At 37.5% G+C, this 27,769-nt stretch overlaps 1 protein-coding gene across 5 annotated transcripts in view; it reads right to left on the bottom strand.

Annotated features, from left to right (window-relative positions):
• Positions 1-20,344, bottom strand: part of MYB (MYB proto-oncogene, transcription factor) — a 38,930-nt gene extending 18,586 nt beyond the window's left edge. For 2 of the 5 annotated variants that reach the window (XM_044003975.1, XM_044003978.1), the window contains exons 1-11: positions 20,085-20,344; positions 14,436-14,553; positions 12,771-12,842; positions 11,146-11,238; positions 10,682-10,902; positions 8,601-8,835; positions 7,040-7,120; positions 6,521-6,625; positions 4,890-5,144; positions 2,057-2,199; positions 28-142 (exon numbers count right to left, since the gene is read on the bottom strand). In XM_044003975.1, coding sequence (XP_043859910.1) covers positions 28-142; positions 2,057-2,199; positions 4,890-5,144; positions 6,521-6,625; positions 7,040-7,120; positions 8,601-8,835; positions 10,682-10,902; positions 11,146-11,238; positions 12,771-12,842; positions 14,436-14,553; positions 20,085-20,107 — 1,461 coding nt within the window. In that variant the 5' untranslated portion in view covers positions 20,108-20,344. Of the gene's footprint in view, positions 1-27; positions 143-2,056; positions 2,200-3,461; positions 3,828-4,889; positions 5,145-6,520; positions 6,626-7,039; positions 7,121-8,600; positions 8,836-10,681; positions 10,903-11,145; positions 11,239-12,770; positions 12,843-14,435; positions 14,554-20,084 lie in introns of all 5 variants that reach the window. The other 3 variants (XM_044003980.1, XM_044003977.1, XM_044003976.1) reach the window with 3 other exon arrangements.
• Positions 20,345-27,769: the final 7,425 nt, after the last annotated feature.

Below are 27,769 nucleotides of genomic sequence, written 5' to 3'. Positions count from 1 at the left end.
GAAATAACTCGCCTCTCCCATACTTACTAGCATCTTCAAAGGACCATATTTTATTTCTTGTGCAGCAAGGGCATGTTTGAATGGAGTAGGAGTTCTTGGAGAGCTCTCTAATATTGACCTTTTGATAGCTGGAGTTCTGAAACTTTCAAAGGAAAAGGTAATGTTTTAGTGTAAGAGAATCCATATATTTATCATTAATATATCCATTCAATTAATTAATTTTTCTCTTAATGAGTTTTAGCCATCTCCTTATTGAGTGTGATCACTAAGAGGCACTGTGGTACAATGGAAAGAACACTAGCTCTGAAGCAAAGTCGACCTGGATTCAACCCTCACCTTTGATGCATTCTACCAATGTGATCTTGAGAAAGCCCCTTAAGCTCCCTGGGCCTCGGTTTTCTTACGTGTAAAATGAAGAGACTGGAGTAGCTGGACTCTGGGAGTCCCGTCTAGCTCTAGACTTAATTTCTTTTATCTGGTCTAGTTGGAGAAGGTATTCTAGCTAAAAAAAAATATTCCAGGTGTAAAAAGCTATCATATATGGATTACCAATATTCAAAGAATTAGAATACAATATAATATTCTTAATGATAAAATTATACAAAGATAATTTTACCACTATGATACAAATACAGGATGATATTAATAGATTTTAAAATGTACATTTTTATAAGGATACATTTTAGCAATCTGAGATATATTTTTTAAATGAAGCTTATTTTTATATAAGCAATGACTACTAATTGGGGGGAAATGCAACATTTAGGAAAAAAGAAATCATGACCCCCATATGGTAAAAGTGTGTTCATTTAGAATTGAATAATTAAGAATCTGTAGAAATTCCACAGCACCTGGGCTATGTGAAAAGGATTTATTCTGTAACCTAAGGTTGCCAGGAGAGTATATACCTTCTTATAAGGATAAACTTTTTTCAAGTGTAGTCACTTTATCTATCTATCTATCTATCTATCTATCTATCTATCTATCTATCTATCTATCTATCTATCTATTTATCTATCTATCTATCATATCTTTAAAAGGATTGCCATGCTTAGACTTGAACATTTTACAATAAAAATCTTTCTATTAATCTAAGCAGGATATCTACCAGGAAATATTTTGCTAACTTATTTTTAGTGATAAAATATACTTGGATTGAATCACTGCATTTTACATTTTCTAAAATTCAGACTGGACTGAATCTCCCATAATTACCGAATTAGCAAAGTTTCTTGTATGTGAGTTGATGTTTTATTTACCTAATCATGAAAAACTCACACAAATGCAAAAATAATAATATGTATTCAAACATAGTGAAAAAAGGGGGGATTCTTAAATATAAAACATAATCAGCCTCATTCTGAGTGACAAGGAACAAGAGTTGAAGATCTATGTGTCCCTAATAAGGAAAAAAAGCCTTTGTTCAGAAAAGAAAAGTTGAGACTGATATATAAAATAACCTCCACAAACAAAGCCTAGAATGAGCATCAAGAGTCAACCTACCCCACTTCTAGTTAGTCACATAATGATGATGATGATGCCAGCTGACTTTATAAAGGTATCTCAAAAGTCTCAGCACATTTTAAAGTTTTGATAACTTTTACATCCCATGTAATTCTTTAAAAGAAGTTTGCTTGCAAACTATCTCTACATGTAAGTAGAAAATAATAAAATACTTTTATGAAAAAAAAGAAGTTTGCATTTTTTACTTGACCCCCACAGCAATCCTGTAATATAAGAACTACAGGCATTGCTAACCTCATTTTACAAATGAGAAAACTGAAGCTGAGATAAGTTAATTGACTTACCTATGATCATACAGTTAGTAATTATCAGAAATAGGATTTAAAACAAGGGCTCTCCTGACCCCAGGATTTTTATCCCACCCTTGCTCTTCTTAGATTATGAGCCTCTAAATCCTGGAAAGATAGCACTCAGGATGGAAACATACATATTTTACCTGTGGGTAACATGGTCCAAGAAGTCCAGGGAATATGACCATATCCTATAAAATAGTATAGAACTGAAAAATAAATTTCATTATTAAAGGACTTACATATTATTTTCCTTTTGAGGTTTAACAGTTTGGTCTCTGTGAAATGGTGTTGTAACAGTCAACTTATGACCATTGTGTGGGGTGGAAGTTAAAGTAGGCATATCCACATCCATATTTTCATGGTTATTGGAAGTGTTTAAGAACTGTAAATGTGAAAGAAAAAAGAACCAAGCCTAGATTAAAATATTGTCTTTTAAATTCAGCCAAATCAAAAGAAATCCCATCTTGGCAACTAGTAAGTAGATTTTACTGACTTACAATATAAAATAATCACAATGATTACCATAAGCACATGTTCCATGATTAGAATATTGTTTCAGATGAGCACACTCAAGATTCTGTGTATGTTCACCATGAATCAAATCAGGGTTTCTGGTGATAAAATTATGAATCCCAAAGAGACTATCCAAATAAGAAGTACTTGCCACCTTATGGAGTAAGAGGCATTCTGGTTTTTTTTTTTAATTAAGCAAATTATTTTAGAATTTAATTGTTTTTTTTCTTTCATACTAACTAAATCTACTTCTATAGCTTCTTATACTATATAACTATAATCATCAAATCATTTAAAATACATGGAAAATTCTGTTATGAATCTGATTAGGCTAATTTAAGACAGCTTTTGTTTCAGTCACTTTTCTGTAGTTAAAGCTGTGCTTCAAAGAAATTTAGTAGGTAATTGTAAATTAAAATATGCCAAAGTACTAATTTATTTGGATAATTTTCTATTATTTACATATATAGTGAATTTCTAATACACATGTTTTAGCCTTCCATGGTGGATTTTCTTGAGTTTTAAAAATCACTAGAAAACCCCCCTAGTGAAACAAGGAAATTAATAGGCAAAAACTGTGTTTACATAATGGTATGACATAGCATAAAATAGATAATGTTCAGAAATGCGTTGAAGATTTAATTTTTTCCTTGCCTATATAAGGACAGAGTGGCATCTTTACTTTTTCTAGCTTTTAGTCAGAACTTGAATATCTAAATATTATCTAAACACAGTTTGCTTCTCCCACCAGTTTCCCCCCACCCCATCAGTGAATCATAAGTGGACAAAGATGCAGAAAGTGTTTTTTTTTTTTAAGGTGGAAGGGAGTGAAAGATGAAAATGTTAAAATCTGGTGCTAGGGGAAATAAAAGCAAGGCCATGCAAATAATAATCTTCCCCTTTCAAAACCACCAAGAATAAGAGGCAATTATAATAAAATCATCAGTTAGTTTGCAGGTAGCCTAATCTTTGCATAGTAAACTGACACAACAGTGGCTAGATTCAAACAGGGAATGAAATCAGTGAATGCAAACAGTAATTAGTCATTTGTTCTGAAGGATTAGTTTCTAAATTGTTAACACTCTTGAGACTGTTGAAAATTAGCAACATCTGGGTAGCATTTTGATCTACCTGAGAGGGAGAGAAGGGTAGACTTTTGACAGGGGAACGCTTGGGAGTGGAACTGCTGACATCAGCAAATATGAAGGAACTATAGTCTCCAGTAGCTAGGGGGCTGGCAGGCCCCCTTTTTTTTCGAAGGATGACGAGTGGAATTGTGCTGTGCCTTGTGGTAGTAGGTAAGGACTTGGGTGAGTCAAGTAAACCCTGACTCAACATGCATTTGCTCAAGCTTGTACTAATGTATCCTTCAGGTCTATGCATACTGCCCTCTCTTTGCTGATGCTGTATGGCCTTGTTTGAGTGATGTTGACTAGGTGAAATATCTGCTTCTTCAAAGAATTCAAAACTGCTGAGGTCACACCATGATGAAGACTCCTGAAACAATGTGGGAGGGATGGAACTATGAGATGTTATGTGGATGGTATGGGCTATCTTGTGAAATCACAACACTGAAAAAGAGATGCCACATACAAATCAAACACCTGTCTGCTTTAATTTGCAGTTAACATCTGACACAATTATTGAATTGTGCTATATTAGGCAATCATAACATGCTCCATTCAAAGTCTGTCATGGTATATTGATGGCACATAGTAAGTACCCTACTAAGTATTTGTTAAATGAATGAATGAATGAATAAATGGAAATCCTACTGGTCCAAAACTTTGAATTTTTATCCTTATACTACATTGTTATCAAAATGTCTTCTTGATAACGTACAAGCTAAAACAGAGAGTACCTGCTCTAGAGAAGGATGCATGTGGGCAAAATTCGGTCTTTATTTTAATAAGTGCCCAATAATTACTTGCTAAGCAACTGAAAAGTTGAAGAGAAGGAATGAAAACTATTACTGTAAGAATACCTACTTGCTAAGAACTACATTTATATAAATCCCTCTCACTTAAACATAATGCCTTAGATCACTGAGAAGAGCTGGTAAACAAAGATTAATGCTTTATGGGAATAAACCCCTTAACACTATGAATGCATGGATTCATGGCTTCAAGATACATTCCGCTATATCTTGATCTGCCTGGATAAAGCTCTTGATGTTTTATCCCCAAAGCAAAACAGGATCCTAAAGGAGCACATAGATATGAACAGAGTAACACAAAAATGGACAAATTACTGCCAGCCTCAAAACAGCAAAGTTGCTTATAAAATTTAATATGATCATTTATTCAAAATATGAGTTATTGGAGGTCAACTGTTTAACAAAAACAAACTAAATTTTACCCAAGTACTCCAGGAACCCATTTCTACCCATGACCTTTAAAATAATAGATGTTATAGTATGAGACCAAAATCACTTTTAGTATTGCAGATGTCAGTAACAGTGTAACCATTGTAGAAAATGGACATGATCGTAGTACAGATTTTCCAAACTCTATGGGAAAAACAAACAACATTTTACTTTGGCTTGTCAGTTCTACTTACAGAATCTATAAACTGAAGTGTTTCTGCAAATTCTAAGAGGTTCTTAACATTATCCAGAATATTGCCTTGGTGAACAATCATGCACCTTGCCGGGGATGCACTCTCTTCAGGTAAACAGCCATGGTCCACTGGTAAAGATGGAGTAGAGTGATGTTCTCCCAAACAGGAAGCAGGTGCACTGTCACCATGAGGTCTGGTATGGTCGGCAATTGTTGTACAGTGCCAGCCTGGGTAGCTAGATGTGTGGTTCTGTGTCTAAGGAAAGAGAAGGGGAAAAAGAAAGAAAAATGGGGAGAAAAAAGGAAGAAGAAACTTAGCAAAGAAATTGCACAAGGTGTCAGATGCTGTTGGAGGAAAGATAAATGTAGTTGCATCATCTAAAACTTACGCCTATGAAACAGTTGTCAAGATGTTTCCTTTTATCAATGCAAGACCCTGCTTTTAAGTAGTGGTATATTTTGTCAGCTTTACAATTACTTTTATGGGCATCATTTTGTTAAAAGAGCAAATAATGGGGACATAAATGTCTGTATTTACATATAGTTATAAAAGTATGTCTCTTCTATATAGAATATTTCAAAATCTGCATTAGCATACTATTCCGAGGACCTATTAAGATTCTGCTGTGTTAAAAAAAAATTGCCCAATTACCCTGCAAAAGGCTAAAATATTTAAGAGTTAGAGTTGCTTTTGTTTGCATATATCTTTGTTTCTTCTATCCCTAGATAGTGCTACAGCTTACACCAATGCAATGAAGAGGCTGTCAAATCAACGTGGTTAGGAAAGCAGAAGAGCAAATTAACAGAAGTTTCTTTCCAGTGGGATCATGCAACAGAAGAAATTGCAAAATATTAACTAAAGTTAAAAGTGGTCAGACTAACATCATGCATATAATCATTTGATTATTAAACCAAAAAAATTTACTCATAAAAGTATCTGCTGGCTATCACTTCTCTTCTTCTTTTTTTTTGGTTGGTTTAACTATATTACAAAGGACAAACCACTTTGCTAATTTTGCTATCTAATCACTACAAAATACACCAGAACTCAGTAATAGCCAGCACTGGTTTTATGCATGCAACTAAAATGGCTAACATTATTCACAGAGAAGTAAAAAAAAAAAAATACATGTGTATTGTGTGTGTAATATGTATGTTGAACATGCACCAAGTCAAGTTTGAAATTATGAAGTATATAATATACAGGCAAAAGAGGGTCTGAAAAGAGAAGAAAAACAATCTAAAAAATAGGCACCACATTTTCATTACAAGAAATACTGCTTTTTTAAAGAAAAATTCTGATTTCAATCAGTGTTGTGATTGCTAAATTAGCTTTTTTAAAATTTAATCATTTTCTTCACTACGTTCTTCATTGTTTGCAATTATTCCACAGAACAAATTGCTGCTAAGGATGACTACCGCTATCAATATCTGGGGTCACTATTGCATTATGAAAGGGAAAAAATAACCCCAGCTTAATATTGGTTGCATTTTAGTATGTGCAACATCAAATCCTTTTTAATGGAAACATAGAGCCTTGATTAGTGTCACAATTAGAAGGGAGAAGGAAGAAAGAAAAGCACTGGGGTAAAGCTGCTATCCCTCCAGCCAAGCACACAGTGACATTCTTACTGGTAATGCCTGCTGCCCTTTCAGTTCATTCTCAGTCGACTTTAGTAGCAACTCTAATTCCTTTATTCGTTTTTCTTTCTCAGGGTCTTCATCATTATAGTGTCTCTGAAATTGAGAGTTGAGGGAAAAGAAAAGATAAAAGTCTGATTGGAAGTGATTGTACCTAAAATGCCTGTGACTTCTTGTCACTGTGGCACCACAGCCAAATCAGTCTCAGAGATGAAATCAACACCAACTGCACTTTTCCACTGTAAAAATCCTTATTTTAATATCAGGAATGAAATTCAATGTGCTATGGTGAAATGAAAGGCCCCCACAAAAGATGCTGACTGATGTGTTATTTTAATATCACCTTAGAAGAGCAGATTACTTGTTCCCTCCCCATCCCCTTCTTTACTTATATCATTCAACTGGATGGGGGAAAAAGCATTCTGAGACAAATAAAAACATTCATATTTTCAAATTCGTGCACTTGATGTTTAACTAATGCCTTTCTGAAATGATCTTTAAATTATCTACCTGAATAGCTGCAGCAGCTGGCTGAGGGACATTGACAATATTTACATGCAATGCGACAGGATATGGAATCTGACCGGAAACCTAGACCAAAAAAGGTTTGGGTTTTTTAAATATAAAAGAAATTTATGGTGATAATGCTTATATTAATTTCTAAGATTTAGCTAATAGTATACTCTGTGCAGATAAAATGCACATACAAGTGAAAACCCATCTAATTTTGAAGATAAATTAGGCAAATTTTCAAAGGTGACTAATTATTCAAATTTTCAAAGCAAAAGAATATAAAATGCTCATTAACCCTGAATAAGAAAAGTTTACTTAGCAATTCGAAAGACTATAATGGAAAATTTCCTGGAAAAAGAAACATAACAAAAGAGAAAAAAAGCTGTTTGATAGAAAGATTATAATATTAAATTGATAATTTAAAATGTTTTCATTTTAATCATTAGAACAGTAAAGGTTTAACTGAAATTTCGAGGCTTTTCATGAGTGTTCATTCAAAAATGATCTTTTTGTAGGGCCTGTTATCATAATTATGTAATAGGTCTTGGAAAGGAAAGGGGTTTTTTGCAGATAATTTTCCATGTGCCTTTAAAGACTCTATTGATGAGGCTCAGGTAATTTTCAAGTTCAAAAAAGTTTTACTTCTATATTTAAGGTTGTCTTCTCAATTGTTTGTCTTCAGTGTTTCTTTTTCTACCCATTATCATTGATTTATTTCCCTAAAAATAAATATTCATCAAAGGGGAGGGAGCTCTGCAAATACTAGAGAAAAAAAAATTGGAAGGTTTCAGACATTACTATCCTATCATTAACAAAGAATCTCTAAGAGTATACTTTTCTTTCTTGTTAATTTCAAAAAGTCAAGTGAGCATCCCTTCAGAAACTGCAATATTAATTCATCATTGAATTTCTTTATTAGTGGATTTTATGTTAAATAAGAAAGTTAAAGCAAGCTCAGTGCTGCGAGATGGTTAGACCATAAGTCTGCAGGCATGTGTTCTAAGGTAGCTTCTGTCTTTGTCAGTTCTGTGACCATGGGCAAAGTACTTAATCTCTTAGTTTCACATTTTTAAAATGAGGATCATAATATTATTTGACCGGGCAGCTAGGTGACACAGTGGATAAAGCAGCAGCCCTGGATTCAGGAGGACCTGAGTTCAAATCCAGCCTCAGACACTTGACACTTACTAGCTGTGTGACCCTGGGCAAGTCACTTAACCCTCATCACCCTGCAAAAATAAATAAATAAACAAACAAATAAATAAAAATAAAAAAAACTAGTACAGTCTAGTCCAATCCAAAAAAAAATATTATTTGACCTACCTAATTCAAAAGACTCTTAAGAAAATCAAATCAGACAACATACATGCAAATGCTTTTTAAAAAGTAAGGTACATTGCTGGGGGAAGCAAAGGAGGGAGGAAGAAATGAATGTTACATGAAAATTAAAATTCCCCAACATATGTTTTCAAATAAACTATTATTATACTAATACAGTAATGTTCATTGGAGGTAAAATGATTATTGCTTTTATAAGCTCGTTTTTTCCAGTGCTTACATTTTGTGTTTCAGTGATATGATAATAGGAATAGTCGTTGCTAACTGGGGCCTGGGCAGTTGATGGGAGCTGTGCAGAAGGTGGTGTGTGGGTAAAACCCATTAAATGATTGTTCTTCTGAAAGCTTGTGGCTACTGTTGGCTGATTGGTCTTGGGAGACTCCTGAAGATAACCTTCTTGTTCAACCTTTCGACGCATTGTAGAATTCCAGTGGTTCTTGATAGCATTATCAGTTCTACACAGAAATATATACATATAAAAAATTTTACAAGCCAAAATTTGTATTCAGATTAAAGCCAATTGACAGAAAACTGCAGAAAACATTCCTTCTAGTCCATTATTAATTTTATACCAAAATAAAAATTCTTTTCATTTCCTATCCCCTGAAAATCCATATTTTTAAGATGCCAACTTCCACTAATTAATTTCAACAAATCATTAGTCATTTTATCTCCTCAAGAAAGGAATATTTTTATCAAATAAATTTGTTTTCCTACTGGTATTAAATGGCATTATTCTGAAAATATCACCATAGTAAAGAATTAAACACGTGAATTACAGTTTTTAGCATTCAGCATCTTTACACATAGCAGACCCTTAGTAAATATTTGTTGATGGTGATCAGTGAGGACTCCTTATCAACTTTAGGTACCCAACAATCCCAGATATGAGACTTGTAAAATTCATTATCTTTTTATAAGGAAAATTGGATAGAAGTTGTAGAGGAAGATAGAATCTATTGTCTCACTACATAACAATATATGATTGATGCTTCATAATTTTCAGGCAGTCAGTTTCTGAAAGTAGGAAATAGTCTAAAGCCCTTCTTTGTTATTAGTCTTGGTGAGGGAGTGGGAAGATATTTTGAGTGGAGAGGGAGTTCAATTATCCCTTCATTTATGATAACCAGTAACAAAGCCTACTTCCATGCCCTGCTCAGGTCACAGAGAATAGAAGGGCTCATCTTTCCCCTATACCTTCTGGATCTTCTAAGGTGGACAAGTCTACATCTACCAGTAAAGCAGTGTCATGTGAAAGTCATCAGAGCCGCACAGTTTCTCATTAGACTCAAAGAATGTTAGAGATGAAATGGGACTTTAGAAAGGATTTGACTTTTCTATGAGTTTGCCCTTCTCTAAGGACCACTTCTAGTTTATGCAGCTCAGAAAACCTGCAGTTACAATGATGAGAAACAATTCTATTGCACAAGGGTTAGGAGATATTTACCACCAGCCCTTCCCTTACTCTGATGTCACTGCTAAGTGTTTCTGAGAGAGCCTAGTAGAGAGAGCAAGGGATGAATGGAGAGTGGTGTGAACAGTGTAGTGTAATGGAGAGAACAATGAACCTGGGAGTCAGAAAGCCCAAGATGAAGTTCTGTGTGACACTGAACAAGACGATCTGTAAAATGATCATTTCTACCTATCTACTTCACAGGGTTGTTATGAGGAAAAATCTTTGTACACCATAGGGTGCTATATAAATTGGAGCTTTGGAAGAAATTTCAACGTGCTTTTTACTCAAAAGTCCTCCATCTTCACAGTTAATGTATGGTAGAAGTCTTATGTTCCAAATAATAGATTTATTATACATCCTTTTTTTGCTGGTAAAATTTGCTTCTGCCCTAATGAAGAGTTAAGTTTTTGCTTTGTTTAGTTCTTTTAAATTTTATTTTGTTACTTGAATAACAGTACTTATTTACTTAGAAGCAAAGCAATAATTCATAGAAATGCTACTGTAACTAAAAGAAAATACCTTGCAAGTATGTTAAGGTGAAAGTTCTAGGCTTGTATTCAGGAGACCTGGGTTCAAATCTTGACTGTACCAATAACTAGTTGTATAATCTTGGGAAAGTCACTTAATATGTCTGGGTCTCAGTTTCCTCATCTGTAAAAAGAGGATGTGGTACTAGATGACCTCTTAGGTCCCTTCCAGGTATAGAAATCTATGCTTCTGTTTTATGCTATATAACATTTATGACTGACACTATGTAATTAAGTCATTCTTCAGTATTTAAAGCGGAATGCTCAATACCCGTTCCCTTTCCTTTCCCATTTAGTAAATAAATCTGATGAAGTTACCGTCCTGGCAGTAGTTTTGCAATTTCTGCCCATCTGTTCCCCAGTCTCTTGTGTGCCTGGTATATTATTCTGTCTTCCTCTTCAGTCCAGGATGTTTTCTTAACTTCTGGATTTAAGTGGTTGTGCCACCTCTCCCTACATTGTTTTCCAATTCTTCCCTTCAAGTGCTTGGCAATAACAGACCAACGTTTCGGACCATATTTCTGTACAAGTTCTATCACCTTTAGATAAACATACAAAAAGCATCTGATGTGTTAGTGCTATATAATGAATCAGGGTAATCATTCTGCAGTGTTGAAATATCTTCAGTGAAATTTCTACAAAACTGTTTTGGTTGACTGGAAATGGGGGTAAAGTAGCCTATATTTTCTATTGGCATATCTTATCTCAAGTTTTATAACTTACAGCCATGTACTGAAAATGTTCTATATAACGATTCAAACAAAAGAAAAGAAGGTACTTACTCGCTGATCTTCTTCTTTTGTCCAAGGTCCCTTGATTAGCTCAGGATTTAGTACTTTTTGCCATCGATGCTGGCACTGCACATCTGTCCGATTCTAGGTAAAAGGAAATAAGGATAAACTGTAATCTAAATATCACTTTAAAAGTACATGAAGTCTTAATTCTATTCTCAATTTTATATATAATCATATTAAATGGAAAATCAACACCATTTCTAAGAATGATTTCATTACTGGAATTCTTTCTTATTAATTGCAGAAAACAACTAAAGAATAAACAGGAAAAATTAAAAGTAAGTTTAAAATTCATATCCACAGTTACTAAATTGTTAAGACCTCTTCTATGTCCTAAGGAAAAAAACCCCTTATGTTGATCAATATGATAAATGGACATTAAGTAACTATTAGTTGTATCAGTAATGAGACACCTGCAATGACTGACTAAATGTTAACAAAATCAAAAAAAATATGTTTTGTGAACAACCATCATAATGGACTAAAATTAATTTCTCTTCTGAAATGAGGGATTTGTACTTTATTGTTAAATTAACCATCTACTATGCAACAAATCACCAATGTCATTTCATAATTCCCTCAAATTAAATAAAGATGAGAAGTAGTACCCCAGACTGCTTGAAGACTTCCAATGAAGATATTTTTGCCCATTCCACTTTGTGACAATGCATGTCATTAAGATGCGTCTTCTTTCCATCAAACTTAAATCTGTCTAGCTACTATTTTCACCCATTTCTCCCAGGGGTGTTCTCTGGAGTCAGGAAACTTCTTTCCAATCATAGTTCAAGAGTCACCTCCCAAATAACTAAGGTTTTACTTAATTCTTGATCCTCCACTCCTAGTTGTTGGTGCTTTCTACCCCTTGAAAAGACTATGAATTTTATTCACTTATCTGTACATATATTATACCACCCCTGCTCTCCTTAAGGACAAAATCTTTTTTATTTTTGCCTTTCTATGCCAACCACATAAAGTTTCTTGCATGTTAATAAATACTTAATAAATGTTCATTGTTTAATTGAATGATATATCAAAGTAAAATATTATCCTACTATAAGATGACATAGTAATATTGTTCAAAATGGTACCCTTCAGAAAATTAAGAGTAAAACCTTATATTATGTTAAACCATACTAAAAATGAGTTATGAATCAAAGTGTTTCTCCCAAACTGTTTACCTACTGTGCATGATTGAACACATTAGAATGTGATACAGCCTATCAAAATAGCTTACTTTATTGTGTGTGTGTTGGGGTTTTTTTTGGCAGGAGAATGAGGGTTAAGTGACTTGCCCAAGGTCACACACTGTCAAGTGTCTGAGGTTGGATTCGAACTCAGGTCCTCCTGAATCCAAGGCTGGTGCTTTATCCACTGTGCCACCTAGCTGCCCCCTTGCTTTCTTTTTTTGTTTTGTTTTGTTTTTTTGGGTTTTTTTGGTGAGGCAATTGGGGTTAAGTGACTTGCCCAGGGTCACACAGCTAGTAAGTGTTAAGTGTCTGAGGCCGGATTTTAACTCAGGTACTCCTGAATCCAAAGCCGGTGTTCTATCCACTGCGCCATCTAGCTGCCCCCTTGCTTTGTTTTTAAAAGAGTATAAGCAATTGATTACTCACAGGAAGAAAATTGGCAATAATTTTCCAATCATCTGTTCCATTTTGTTCCACTAGCTTCTTTAGCTTCTCATCCTGAGACAATCAAAAGAAATAATGTTCATCAGACAATTAGTTGTACAGCTATAATTTAAAATGAAAAAAAGAAAAAAGTCAATACAAATTATTTTGAAATCTGACTCCTCAAATGCAACAGATCTTCTAGAATTACATATATATATATATATTCAACAGTGAATTCAGTTGTAACTTTTTATATAACCCTAGGAGAGTATCTTAACTTATTAGATTATAAGCATTTTGAAGACAGGGACTGTGCTGTTTTTTTTAATCTTTGCCTAGAAAAATACCTTGTACATAGCAGGTGCTTTACCAAATGCTCATGGGAGGGAAAAAAAGTAAAAATATTTAACTACTTAATTGAATCTCTTTCATCTAAAGAATTGAAGATTTTCTGTTTCTTAAACTTTATACTCTTGTGGTAAAAGCACTAGATGCATTAGGGGATTAATATGTCTACAACTGAAACAAAGTTACAAGTATCAGAATATGGTATCTATGTCACAGCACTAGGCAATCTGTTCCACAAATAATGCAGTGTCTTAAAAAAAAAAGAAAGAAAGAAAAAGGGGCAGCTAGGTGGTACAGTGGATAAAACACTGGCCCTGGATTCAGGAGGACCTGAGTTCAAAGCCAGCCTCAGACACTTGACACTAGCTGTGTGACCCTGGGCAAGTCATTTAACCCCCACTGCCCCGCAAAAAAAAAAAAAAAAAAATGAATGAATAAAATGCAGTGCTTTGGTACTGACCCCTTTCTAAACCTGTATCTCTAATAGTGTGATAGCCTTTATACTTTGAGGGGGGGGGCAATGAGGGTTAAGTGACTTGCCCAGGGTCACACAGCTAGTAAGTATCAAGTGTCTGAGGCCAGATTTGAACTCAGGTCCTCCTGAATCGAGGGCCCGTGCTTTATCCACTGCACCACCTAACTGCCCCAGCCTTTATACTCTTGCAGGTGTAACATAATATAATAAAATTCACTTTGGCTTAAAACACTAGCACAATACTTACCTAAACCTTTAGGAACAACTCTTAAATACAATACATAAATGTTTCTTAGGTGTAACAAGGGGCAAATGGATAAGAGGTAAAGGAGCTGAAGGTTCTTTGTCCCCCCTCCTCTCACTGTATAGCATAGCCACCTATAGCCTAGAATTCTCGTGTACATACAAATATGAGTTACTAGGTTAAATAAAGCAAAATAAAGACAATTTACAGAAGTTACTCCATTCTGTACTACAGTGAAAGCAGAGTGCTTTATGTAAGAAAATTATGAAGTTCTTACCCAAGAATCCCAAACCTGACCAGTTTAAGTACTATTATGACTAACAGAAAAATCAAGCTTCCAATAAACTCATTTGAGTGTATACAAGAAGCAAGTGTCTATCTTCTAGTTATTGGATGTTGAAAGGTATAGATGCTAATGTTTCTCAGAGATTTTTGCATTGCTGTGTGATGAATGGTTGCCTGACATTATGGCAAGAGATGATCTCTCTCTCTCTTTTCTGGAGTTATTTAAGCACCTGTAGTTTAGTTCTATTTCTGTTTTCTAATGATTCAATAAAGTCTAGGTTTTCATCAGGTAATAAAGTGAACCAGCAGTTACCTCCTCTCGTGTCCACCTTGTTTTTCCTAAGTGACGTTTCCCAGTCTTGGGAAGTAGCCCATCGTAGTCATGATCATACATCTCGATATCTTCTTCATCCTCATCACTGCTATATATGCTACAGAAATAAATGTGAGCAGATATAAAATGGAAAAAGAGGAATTAAATTACTGAATTGCAAAACACACAAACTTCTCAACAATCTTTTCAAAGGCTATGAAGGTAAAACTTTGAAAACTTGCACAACAAGATTTTGTTCTGCATTCTGTTGTTCTAGTATTGTGAACTGGTTCTGCTGTTTTGGGTATCCACAGATACAGGCAAAGAACTGGCACCTTTCTTATTACTGTACATGTTGAGACCTGTTGTTTCTGTTAGATCAGTGACAAATTACCCATTTGGCAACCTTTCAACCAATGGAAGTTTAAATTTAACATAGTGCTTGGGACAATAAAGAGAACAAGAGCCTGTGTCCTTTATATAAGTGCACACTCAAGTCCTTTAGCCCTATATGTCACATCTCTTAAAGAATACTTTCTCAAACACAATAAACAAACCCATTATTTGATTCCAATGGAGTTCCCATCTTATTAAGGTGGAAAAAAAGGATTCAAGTAGTAATACTTTTCAATAATGTAGTTATAGTCATACCTTTAGCTTTGGAAGATTAGGAAACACCTGAGTGGATAGAATTTTAAAAGCTAAGGAAAACACAGCCAACAAGCAATCTGCTTTGTAAATAAACATGAATGCCAAACCTGACCAGATCTGCTGGTCAGAAAAGTCAACCCATGAGGAAATTTACACTATATTGTTTCTATAGTAACCAAGTGATTTACCAAGCTACATAGTATTCAGAAACTACTTATACTTTTCTACTTCTAACCAATTACTACCTCAAATTGTGCTTTAGATAGATATCCTATAACTCACCTAATTCATGACTAAGGATTTCCCCCAGAGGCAATCTTTAAGTTTAAAAGGAACCTATAACTGCTTTCAAAAGAGCCCTTAACTTATCTAGTTAACCAAAATTAAAAATTTCTCATTTCTTTTCAACTACACTATACTTAATGTTTATTTATGTGCTCAAATGATTGTAGTAATAATAGCTCACATTTATATAATGCACTTTCCTCACAACAACCCTGTGAGGTGGTTATATTAATGCATAATAATGCATTAGCTAATGTATGATTACATATCCATTGTACTGACTGTGAAACCAAGGCTCAGAGAGAGTTGAGGTGACTTGCCTATGGTGACACACAGCAAATAAATTTTAAAGCCAAGATTCAAACCCAACTGAATTATTGACTCCAGTTCTAATCATCCTTCCACTACACCACACTGATTCTCTTTGTATTTTTGTAATTACAGGATACTTTCAGGCTTTTCTGGCTAATTTTTATTTTAAAACCTTATGGAGTAAGAAAGAATACCTTACTAAATTGATAGTATTTATGGTACCCAGACAGATAAAAATATACCAGGCAGGGACTAGTAAAGGATGATACTATAAAGCAATACAGCAAATTACAAAAATAGGACTTTGTATCAACACAAATGTTTGTGTTATTAAACAAAAATGTAAATGAACATTGCCACTATAATTCAAGTTAATGTAGTGTTTTCCAGGGAAAAAAGTGAATTTGATGTTCTTGTTTTCCCCTTTTCTCACAAAAACCCCCTCAAGATCAGCATTAAAGGTGTCAGACAAGAAGCATATGGTTTAACTTTAAATGCTAAAACAAAATAAATAAACTTAGGATGAAGATAAAGTGCCCTCTGAGGTACAATTGACTAGACTCTTCATACTGCTTTTAATATTCTAAGAGTTGGAACTCAATAAATGTTGACTAATATAACCATATAAAGGATAACAATTTATGCACACTAAATAAAAATAGTTAAATATTTGGTGGGATAGTAAACAAAGCACTAAATTTGAAGTCACAAGACCTGAGTTTGAATTCTAGCTCCATTATATACTGTTACCTTAGGCATTCTCTTAATCTGTGGACTTCAATTTCCTCACCTGTAAAAGGAGAGGGTTTTTCTAAATTTCTCAGGTCCCTTCCAATTCTAAATCTATGATGCTATGGAAACTAAGGATCAACATCAGGAATTCATAGGTCAAAACCATGACCTCAAATTTAAATCCTTGGCTATCACTCACCCTTCCTACCTAATACTTGTGGCAAGATTCATGTACAATTTAAAAAATGACCAAGATAATTTAAAAGCATTGCAATCTAAGCAATTTCATTTCTTAATTTTCCCCTCCTGTTTGTTTTGACCTAAGAATTCAGTTTTCAGAACTCAAGGTCCTGCTTGCCAAGCTAAGAAATGAGCATAGATACCCTTCTCCCCTGGGAAAAGTAAAAGCACCCAGATAAACAAGTAAATATATGTTAAGTTGCCCAATGGAGGCAACCATGAAGAGACAGAATGGTGATGTGAAAAGTACAGTGGATTAAGAGTTAGGCACTGGAGTTGTTCAGCCACTAAAAGGTTATGTGGCCTTAGGCAAGTCATTTTAATCATTTAGGGCCTCAGTTTCCTCATTTGTAAAATTAGTTTTCTACTAAATAATCTCTGATGTCCTATTCAACTCTAACATTCCAAAATTCTGTATATCCAATTCACCTGTAACAAATAAGAATTAGAAGGGACTTGTGAAAAATAAGTTGTTATGGGAGGGGAGAGGAAACTATATGACGAAACTCCTCTGCTTGGTTGGGTTCTGTGGTGATAAACCTAGTATGCCCTTGAGAGGCAGCATGATGCAGTGGAAAGGATGCTGGATTTATTAAAGAGAAGACCTGGGTTCAAATCCCCCTTAGATGTGTGAATTTGGACAAATCACTTTGCCTCTTTGGGCTTTTGTCTCCCCCTTGGAGAAATGGGCCAATTGGCCTGGATGATTTCTGAGCTCTGAGTCTTGGCTGCCCTTAGAAACAGCTTCCTCAGAAAGACAGTACCCCTAAAAGAGATGAACAGTTTAAGAGGAAAGGCTATATTAACTTGACATCTTGCAGTCATCTCCTTGCTCTGAGAGATGTTCTGGAGCATGTATCTGGAGTATGATTAATTTCTACTAAGAACCTGAAATACACCCCCCCCCCTTATCTGCTTGACAAGAACTTAGAACCAAATGGCAGGCAGAGCAGTACTTTCAAAGGCCTCCTGAAAGGGTTAATGCTCAAGTCTCCCCACCTGCTAGCCCGAAGTGCGGTTAAAAGGCTATATACAACTATGAATATGACATTCTGTCAAGGAAACAAACCGTGCAACCATACCATAAAAAAGAGGGGTGGGGGTAGGAGTAGAAAGAGGGGGGAACGGGAGGAAGTGACTTGTGGCCGCTACCGTGATTCTAGAAATGGGGTTCGACTCCTTTGGCGGACCTGATGAATTACCGGCTCCCAATGGCCCTTCCGCGCAGGAGCCCGCCCGTTTTCTCTTCTCCACTCTCCTTAGTGGATTCCGCTTCGCGCTCCTCCCTACCCCTCCCCTGGCAGCCTCTCCCTTTCCCCTCCCTTCCAGCTCTGCTACCTGGGGAACCTCAAAGGACCCGAGGCGGTGTCGCCACCTTCCAGGCGTCCCGCGCGCCCGCCCCGAGGAGGTCAAGGAGACCTGGGCGCACTTCATTCACCCCCACAATAGGGCATTCCCCAGAACCGCCCTTGCTCCAATTGCCTCTTTCCCTCCCTCGTTCCTTTCCTCCTCTCAGTCAGCGTTCAGAAAAAAAAGCTACTGCAGTTTGCCTTAAGCTAAACCAAAACGAGAGAGAGAGAGAGAGAGAGAGAGAGAGAGAGAGAGAGAGAGAGAGAGAGAGAGAGAGAGAGAGAGAGAGAGAGAGAGAGAGAGAGAGAGAAAACGAGAGAGAACAGAAGAGAAGGCCTCCGAGCTCCAACTGCCCTCTAGCCTTTCCCTCCCGTTTCTTCTCTCCGCAGTTCTTTCCCTGCGTAGTTCTAGGGCTTCAGTCTTGGTTCTTGCCCCAAAGAGAAAAATGCCAGGGAGGGAAAGCCGCAGGTTGCTGCTCTCCCCCAGCCTCTCAGTGCTGCCCCAGGGTCACTCTAAGTGCTCTCTCCTCCCCTCCCTTCCTCACCCCACCCCTGACCTAGGAACACACTAGATATGATCCGCTCTCAAGATTTGAGTTCCTACACCCACTCACTTTCCATCTTTGAAACACCTACAGCGGTCTTTAAAAAAAAAAAAAGGAAGAAGTAAAGAAGGGAAAAATAAAACACTCCTCCAAACAACCCCCCCCCCAAAAAAAAAAGGAAAAAAGGAAAAAGGAGAGGGGAGGGATTTCCCACCGCTCTAGCGGGAGGTTTCTACACAATTCTACAATCGGTTTCTACACAGTCTGTCCCCACTCATAACCCTGGTGAGCAGAAGGCTTCAACAGCTAAGGAAAGTGAGCCTGAGTAGAACGGAACCTGGAACGCAGTCCACGTGTGTGAGCTACAGCCCCTAGGATCATTCAGGAAGGGGAGGGTGGGTGAGTAGGATCCAGGACTGTATCTCTATTCCATAGCAGCAGCAACCACGAGGCGTTTCCTCTCCTCTCTCTTTTTTTTTTTCCTTTCCACTGACTGCTGGCTGCACGCCACCCCCGAGAAAGACTTTTAAAAAGGCTACAGCAAGTTAGCTCGTCTTGTAGTTTAACAATAACTCGGGAAACGTTCCTTCGCTCCTGTACCTAAAGTCTGGGACAGCTAGGTTCCCAGAGTTGCAGAAACTGGGAAGCTGCAGCAAGGAGCCGAGTGACAGTTCCTGACAAGTCCCTCAAGCCTGTAATACCATCGCCTCTTCCCCAGCCTCAGACCAAGGGCTAGTTTTCATCATATCACCCATGCAAGTGAGAGCCCTAGCTGGCTAGGGATGTGATGTGTGTGTGTGTGTGTGTGTGTGTGTGTGTGCAGTTTGCATTAAAAATAAAAGGCCTTCCCAAAAAATAGCGATTAAAGGGGCATCAACGCCAAGGGTTGAATGAAAGGAAAGATTTGAAAACATAAAAGCCTCTTTTTCTACTTCTCCTAAAATCGTCTTTTCTTTTTCCTGCTGCCTGTCAGCTGACACTATCCTTCACCTCCACAAAGAATGAATGAAATTTAAATGAACTACCTGCAGCTACTAAACAAGTCCGACATTTTTTTTTATATCTGCCATATGCTCTACTCATCCAAGTCCAAACACATCTTAATGCATCCAGCAATTATGTGGAAAGTAACTCGCGGACACCCGCTGGATCCAGTAAATCATATGGTAAAATCCTAGGAGTTGGTGTGCTAGATTATGCCAGTGTTTGAGGATAATTTGCTTGCCTTTTTTTTTTTTGAAAGAAAAATTCCTCCCTGTGCAACTTGCAAAAGGGATCGCAAGGTGTCCTTCCCAACATCTTGTTACATTTCTCTTTTCCACACTTCCATTCATTTGCTTTTCCAGCTTCTTTGCAGGGTAAGTGCTCCAGTTCATTTGCACGGACTGACAGCCCCTGAGCGTAGCGTCGAATTCCCTGCTACTCCTGCAAAAACCTCACCCACAGGCTGTTAAACACACTCTCCTCCAAACACACACTCGCCACACACAGCTCGCGCACTCATGCTGCTTACTCGGGGACTTGTTCCAAGTTACCTGTGCCTGGGTCTCCTGGCCATCCTGCTGCTAGGCACTTAGCACCGGGAAGCCGGGACTGGATGGGGAGGGGGGCTGCCCCTGCCTTCGCCGGCTGCTTAATGGAGCTCCACGCCACCCGAATGAAGTTTCTCAGGAGAAGGAGGAGGAGGAGGAGGAGATCGAAGAGGAGGAGGAGGAGAAGGAGGAGGAGGAAACAGGTTGATATTATAAGAGTAAACTCTGTAAACAGAGATGCCATCAAACAAAGAGCTTTTGGACACTCCCCCTCCCGCCAAATCTGGCGCCCCTGCAGTGCGCACGCGTCCTAACACCCCCCCCCAGCCCCCACCCGCCACCCCCGCCTCTGCTGCTTGCAGGTCTCTGTTGCTGCTGCTGCTGCTGCTGCTCCTGCTGCTGCTCCTCCTGCTCGCGTTCCCGCTGGTGGAGTGACTGCTTCCATTCTGCCCCTCATATTGGCGCTGGGGCTCTCTGCCCGCGGCGGCGGCCCCGGGCAGCGCGCAGAGGCGGGGAGCAAGAACTGGGAAGGGGGAGGGGGAGGTGGCGGGGGAAAGAGGACAGGCGCCTTTTCTAGCACAAACCCCGCTCAAGGGCTGCTGCTGCGCTCTCTGCCCAGAACGAGTCCCACTGATTCCTTCTCCCATGCCCCCACCTCCCTTACGATTCCCAGTCACTGAGACCAGAGCTTGCCCCAGAGTCTGACTCTTGGTAGTGGGCGAGGGAGAAAACGATGGGGAATGGGGCGGGGGAGGGGGGGGAGGAAGTAGCGGGGAAATTCCCTTGTTTGGAATTAGCTTTTTAGATATGTTTTAAGTCTCAGCTCTCCCTCTGAGGACAGAGGATTTTTACCTGCCTAGGTTTCAAAGAAATGTTTCTAAGAGGTTTACATATTGTCAGTTTTCAAAAAGATTATTACTCTATTCAAAGTACCAGTGGCAAAGACTCCCCTAAATAATTTACGGGGTGGGGGACTGCTCCCAGAATCACCCTTCCTTCACCCCTACACACATCACAACTCTTCGGTGCCCTCATTCACATGCACAGATCATGCAACTTGACACACCACACCACCCACACGTAGTCACATGTTATAATCCCAGCCACTGTTCTATATACCCTTTACACTCATTCACACACCGCCCCGTCCCAACCCTGCCAAGGGAGACAGGATAAATGCACACATACACAGGCACATTTCAGTAGCATGCAGCAGCGCATGTTTGCCACTGCACACCTGCAGAAATGCACACGATTACAAATACAAGACCCCACCAAACAGCATGCACGTGTCAGAAAGCACCGCATTTGCGCAGACCGCTTCGAAAGGTCAAAGCATTTGGGGTATGCATTTGGATATGAGTTTCGTGACACTCAAGGAGGCTTCGGATGAAATCAGCCTGCTTTAAAAGATGGAAATTGCGACAATCATTCTTAACAAGAGGCAGCCAAAAAAGCCGAGGAAAGGGATGAATTATTAATTTATAAGGATTGCTGATTGGGGGATTTCAGGGGAGTTTTGGTTTTACTTCCGTTTATAAGCTAGTCTCATTAGGGATTTTTTTTTTCTTTCTCTCATACTCAAGTTTATTTTTCCTTTTATCTCATAGGAGCCCGAGGCTGTTACTGGCTGAGTTTGTGGGTGTCCGATCTGCTCCAGCAGTTCAAACTTAGCTCAGAAAACATTTTTGTTACTAAAATGAGTCATAATTTTGAAAAATGGTGAAACATGCAAAGTTTCAAACCTTTATCTGTAGTTTTAAACTTTGTTTCTTTAGCTTTGCCGTATAGTTTTTAACCTTTCATCAGAGCCTAGCTGCTGGTAAAGTCTCTTAGACTCTTTCCTTTATTCCGACAATGAAACAAAGTTATCAAGAATGCTTTCCTTTGTACAAGCTCTCAAAAGTAAGTCACTCCCAAATATAATGTTTTAAAAATCAATATTTATTTCTAGATTCTACAATAAAAAATAGAACCCTTTCTCTTCTTTCACCCAAAACAAATAAAAACAAAAAGCAAAAATCTAAAATAAACATCTAGAAAGCACACCTAAAGGAATCATGAGGAGTCTAATTGGCTGGCATGTTCCCCAAAACGCTAAGCTTCTTTGGCTCTGAATGAAACCCTGACCATACCAGAATTGAATTCACAACTCTAAGACTACTAGTTAAGTGGAACTGATGTACCACTCTGAAAACACTCATAATAGAAAGATCTACTGCTTCTATTTCATTCCCTTGGTGAAACTTATTCTTTCTGTACATTGTTTTCAGATTTTTTTTTATTCTTTTGCAGGAAAGGAAATGGATAGGATAATATTTTGGTTTTTTTTTACCTTTGGGTATATTATTTATGATTTTATCATATACAATATCTTCCATGTAAAAGAAAATGCCATGCATTCACATGACTGTATAACTAAAATTGAATTTTACATGCATTATTGTAAAGGACTTGGGTGGCCTTAGAGTCTAGAAGTCCTGAGTTCAAGTACTTTTTGTATGACCCTGGGCAAATCATGTAATTTGGAAATACAAGTCTCTAAGACTGTTAATTGCAGAACAAGTGCTTGTGTTAGAAGTAGTTTCCTCATCTGGGATGTCCCTATTTTCTAGTCCTTATCCTTCAGTATACAAATATTTAGACAGGTTATTCTTCAAACTTACTTTCATAAAATAAGTTACCTGTTGATTTAAAAACTTGAGAGAGTAAACTACATAAATATAAATACACTGCAAAATGCTTCCTTTGTATAGGGGTCTAGAAGTCACTGGTATGGAAACTTCAGTTGATGCAAATGTATATGGTTCAAGGTGTTAGAAAATTGCTTGGGGGGGCAGCTAGGTGGCTCAGTGGATAGAGCACAGATCCTGGAGTTAGGAGGACATATGTTCAATTCTGGTCTTAGACATTTGACACTCACAAGCTGTGTGATCCTGGGCAAGTCACTTAAACCCAATTACCTCACCAAAAAAAAAAAAAAGAAGAAGAAGAAGAAGAAAAGAAAAGAAAATTGCTTGGGTCACTGAGATATTATGGGACTTGCCTAAAGTCACTTAGCTAGTATGTATCAGAGGCAGATTTTTAATTCCGGCCTTCCTGACTTCAAGTCAGGCCCACTATACATTCGGTAATGTTGCCTCTCATTCACAGTTCTTACTATTAGCATATTTAAACTACCTACACACATTTTTAAAAATAATAAACATTTTTATTGAATATTTTGAGTTCCAAATTCTATCCCTCCTTCCCTCCTTCTCCTTCCCCCTACCTGAGGTGGTAAGCAATCAGATATAGGTTATACATGTGTAAATATGTAAAACATTACCATATTAATCATTTTGTAAAGAAGACTCAAATAAAAGAAAAAGAAAGTGAAAAATACCATGTTTCAGTCTGTATTCACTCTATATCAACTCTTTCTTTGGAGGTGGATGCCATGCCTTGTCATTAGTCCTTTGGTATTGTCTTGGATCATTGTATTGCTGAGAAAAGGTCTTCATCACACAATTGCTGTCTCTATGCACAACATTCTCTTGGTTCTGTTCACTTCACTATACATCAGCCTATACACAAATCTTTCCAGGCCTTTCTAAAATCTTCCTGCTTGTCATTTCTTATCGCACAGTAATATTCCATCACAATCATATACTACAGCTTGTTTACCGCCCCCCCCCCATGATGGGCATTCCTCTGATTTCCAATTCTTAGCCACCACAAAAAAAGCTGTTATAAATATTTTTGTACGAAGTTGTCTTTGGACTATAAACCCAGCAGAGTTATTAGTGGATCAAAGGGTATGCACACTTTGACAAATCTTTGGGCATAGTTCTAATTGCTCTCCAGAATGGTTGAATTAATTCACAATTCCACTAACAGTGAATGAACATCAGTTTTCCCACATCCCCTCCAACATACAATATTTTCCTTTTTTGTTATATTTGCCACTCTGATAGGTATGAGGTGATATATAAGAGTTGTTTTAATTTGCATTTCTCTGATCAGTAGTGATTTAGAACATTTTTATATGAGTATAGTTAGCTTTGATTTTTTTGTCTCAAAACTGCCTGTTCATATCCTTTGACCATTTATTATTTGGGATTGACTTGTATTTTTATAAATTTGACTCAGTTCTCTATATATTTGAGAAATGAGGTCTTTATCAAGAGATACTTGTTTCAAAAATTCCCACTTTTCTGCTTCCCTTATAATGTCAGTTATATTAGTTTTGTTTGAGCAAAAACTTTTAAATTTTATATAATCAAAATGATCTATTTTACATTTTGTATTGCTCTCTATATCTTCTTTGATCCTAAATTCCCCTGTTCATTAATCTGACAGATAAACTATTCTATGCTCTCTTAACTTGCTTATGGTATTACCCTTTATGTGTAAATCATGTGCCCATTTTGACCTTATTTTAGTATATGGTGTGAGATATTGGTCTATACCTAGTTTCTGCTATACTGTCTTCAAGTTTTCCCAGCAGTTTTTGTCAAATAATGAGTTTTTGTCCAAAAGCTTGGATCTTTGGGGTTTATCATATGCTAGATTACTATAGTCATTTACTAAAGTGTAATTTGTCCCTGTTCTATTCCACTGATCCACATCTATATTTCTTAGCCAGTACCAGATTGTTTTGATAATTACTGTATTATAATACAGTTTGAGATCTGGTACTGCTAGACCACATTTTTTTAAAAAGCATTTTTTCATTGATTCCTTTGATATCCTTGAGCTTTTGTTCTTCTAGATGAATTTTGCTATTGTTTTTTCTAGATCTATAAAATATTTTTCATAGTTTGATTGGTATAGCACTAAATAAATAAATTAACTTAGGATTGTCATTTTTATTAAATTAGCTTGTCCTACCCATAAGCAATTAATATTTTTCCACTTGTTTAGATATGACTTTATTTGCCTGCACACATTTTTAAAAGGAGAAAAATAAGAAAAAAAAATTCCTTGAATGCCTACTTGCTAATCCTAAATTGTGTTTTATCTTAAGGAGGGGGAAAAACCCTGTTATTTACTTTATGCTTCATAGGACAGCAAAATGACTTACTTAAAGAGCAGGTGACTGCCTGCCATTGACTGGGTTGAAGGGATAACCAGACCAGAATTATCTTTTTATTTGTCTCCTTTCCACATCCCCTAGACTGGATATTCAGGATCATTAACTTTCTTAATTCACCTCCAAACCTATAGAGAGATGCTGCCAATGAGCTGGGAGTGTTGGGAGTTTCTGGTTCTCTTTTCCCCTTATAAACAAAATGTGCACAAACCCCAAACTTGAAAGAAAGAAATTGCTCACAAATCACAGACCTTAGAAGGACCATTCTCCCTCCCTCCCTCCCTCTCTCTCTCTCTCTCTCTCTCTCTCTCTCTCTCTCTCTCTCTCTCTCTCTCTCTCTCTCCTTTTCCTCATCTCTTCTCTGTTTCGCTCTAACCATTCCAGAATGGTAAAAGAATAGATTTGTTGAATGTCTACGTCCATAAAGCTTTGCCACTGATTATTTTGTAATTTTGTATGAGTCACTGACTAGTGCAAATATATCAAAGATGAATGAATGTTGCCAAAGATGGCAGCAGACCAAAACCTATTTGCTCATATATTTCCGTCCTAGCTCTTTCACTTCTGTCCACCCAATTTGAAGCCGGTAGAAGTGGAGACTGATTATGAGAACTAATATAAATATTGACAATTTTGTTCATCTCTGATAAAGGAGAATAGATATGGTCTATATAATTGAAATTCATAATCACTGCATGTTAGGGAATGATTTCAACCTTTCATACTAAACATTTTATCCCAGTAGGCCTGATGCATTTAAGAGTGCCAATGATGCTGCTTCATGGAGCACTAGTTCTCACATTTTCAGGCATCACATCCTATAAATCCTTTCCTTCAAATATCTCTTAGTTCAGGCCTTCTGTTTCCATAGTCAGTACCATAGTATAGAACATCACAACCTCATACATCTTCAGTGTAACATCCTTTAGGTGATTTCTGTGTCTCCAATCTTTCCACTCTCCAGTTCACCCAGATCTTAGTGTTTGAAAGCTGTGTCCAGCATCTTATCATCCTAATCCAGAACTGTCAGTAGCTCCTTATGCTCTTTGAGCTAAAATTGCAATACCTCAAGGGGACCTTGGTCATTTTATTTCACATTTCCTCAGCCCTTGAGTATATTTGGTAGTATTATTTTTTTATTCACTCACTCTTGTACCCAAGTTTTTTGAATGTCTCTCCCTCACCCACCCCCAACTGAATTGTAGCCCTTTCATAGCACTGAACTTGAAATCAAGAACACCTGAGCTGGAATTCTCTTTAGAATTGTGAGGATTGAAGTGAGATAACCTGTAAAGTGTTTTGTTAACTTTTAAAATGTTATATAAGGGGCAGCTAGGTGGCGCAGTGGACAGAACACCAGCCCTGGATTTAGGAGGACCTGAGTTCAAATCCGGCTTCAGACACTTGACACTTACTAGCTGTGTGACCCTGGGCAAGTCACTTAACCCTTATTGCCCTGCCCCCCCAAAATGCTATAAAAATGCTATTATTGTTGTTGTCATTATTATTTCATGTATTTTGAATCCCCATGGGGCCTTTTGTTGCTGTTGTTGTCTTATCAGTCGTGTCTGACTCTTTGTGACCTCATTTGGGGTTTTACTTGGTGGAGATACTGAAGTGGTTTGCTATATCCTTCTCTAAATCATTTCATAGGTGAAAAAACTAAGACAAGCAGGGTTAAGTGACTTGTCCAAGGTCACAGCTACTAAGTGTCTATGGCCAAATTTGAACTCAGGAAGATGAATCTTCCCGACTACAGGACTGGCACTGTACCCACATTTTCCTCCTTCCAATATTAGACTGCCCCATGGAGCCTAGATCATTGCCATACACATAGCAAGTGTTCAGTAAGGTCTTTTTGAATGGCCAATAACACTTTAATGCTTTGGTGGCACTGTGATCTTAGTGCTGGTACAGACGGTGAGGCATCTAAGTCTTCTCAACCTATGTAGTTCTTGTTTACATCCCTTCATAAATCCTCCATATAGCATCCACCCATCACACTGAAGACCTCCTTGATCTTTTAATATTTATTAGCCATCAGAACAATGATATTCTTCATGTTCCCCTCATGACCAGCCCACCTGCCTTTCTAGTCATACATGTCAGTAGAACATAGGAATTTTAATCCAAAGATCATGGACTTGATCTTTTCTCTACCACATCCTACCTCCTCTGACGCCTCCTCATAACACGGAGGTAACCTTTTACTTCTGAAACCTATGCCAGAAGAGTAGAAGGTTTGGCGGATTCTACTAAGCTGGAAAGGCTTTAACAATAAACGCCTGTCATCCAACTTCATCTAGCTTAGTGCTCCATTCTTTGGCATGGCAATCTCTGAAGAGAATTCTTGCAGCATCTCGAGGCTTACCAAATGATCTCCTCCCAACAACCATGTGAGGTGGTGATAAATATAGAGACTTTTTACCTAAAGGTAATAGCTGAAGCTGAAATTTGCAAGAGGAAAAGTGTAGAGGAAGGGGGGAGAAAAGATCAAAGACGGGAACTGGGATAATGCTTACATTAACAGGACAGGAGAGGGGCAACTAGATGGCGCAGTGGTTAGAGCACCGGCCCTGGAGTCAGGAGGACCTGAGTTCAAATCCGACCTCAG

The sequence above is a fragment of the Dromiciops gliroides genome, chromosome 4, assembly GCF_019393635.1.
Source record: "Dromiciops gliroides isolate mDroGli1 chromosome 4, mDroGli1.pri, whole genome shotgun sequence".
NCBI classification, from domain to species: Eukaryota; Metazoa; Chordata; class Mammalia; order Microbiotheria; family Microbiotheriidae; genus Dromiciops; species Dromiciops gliroides.
This window is presented reverse-complemented; position numbering and strand designations above follow the sequence as displayed.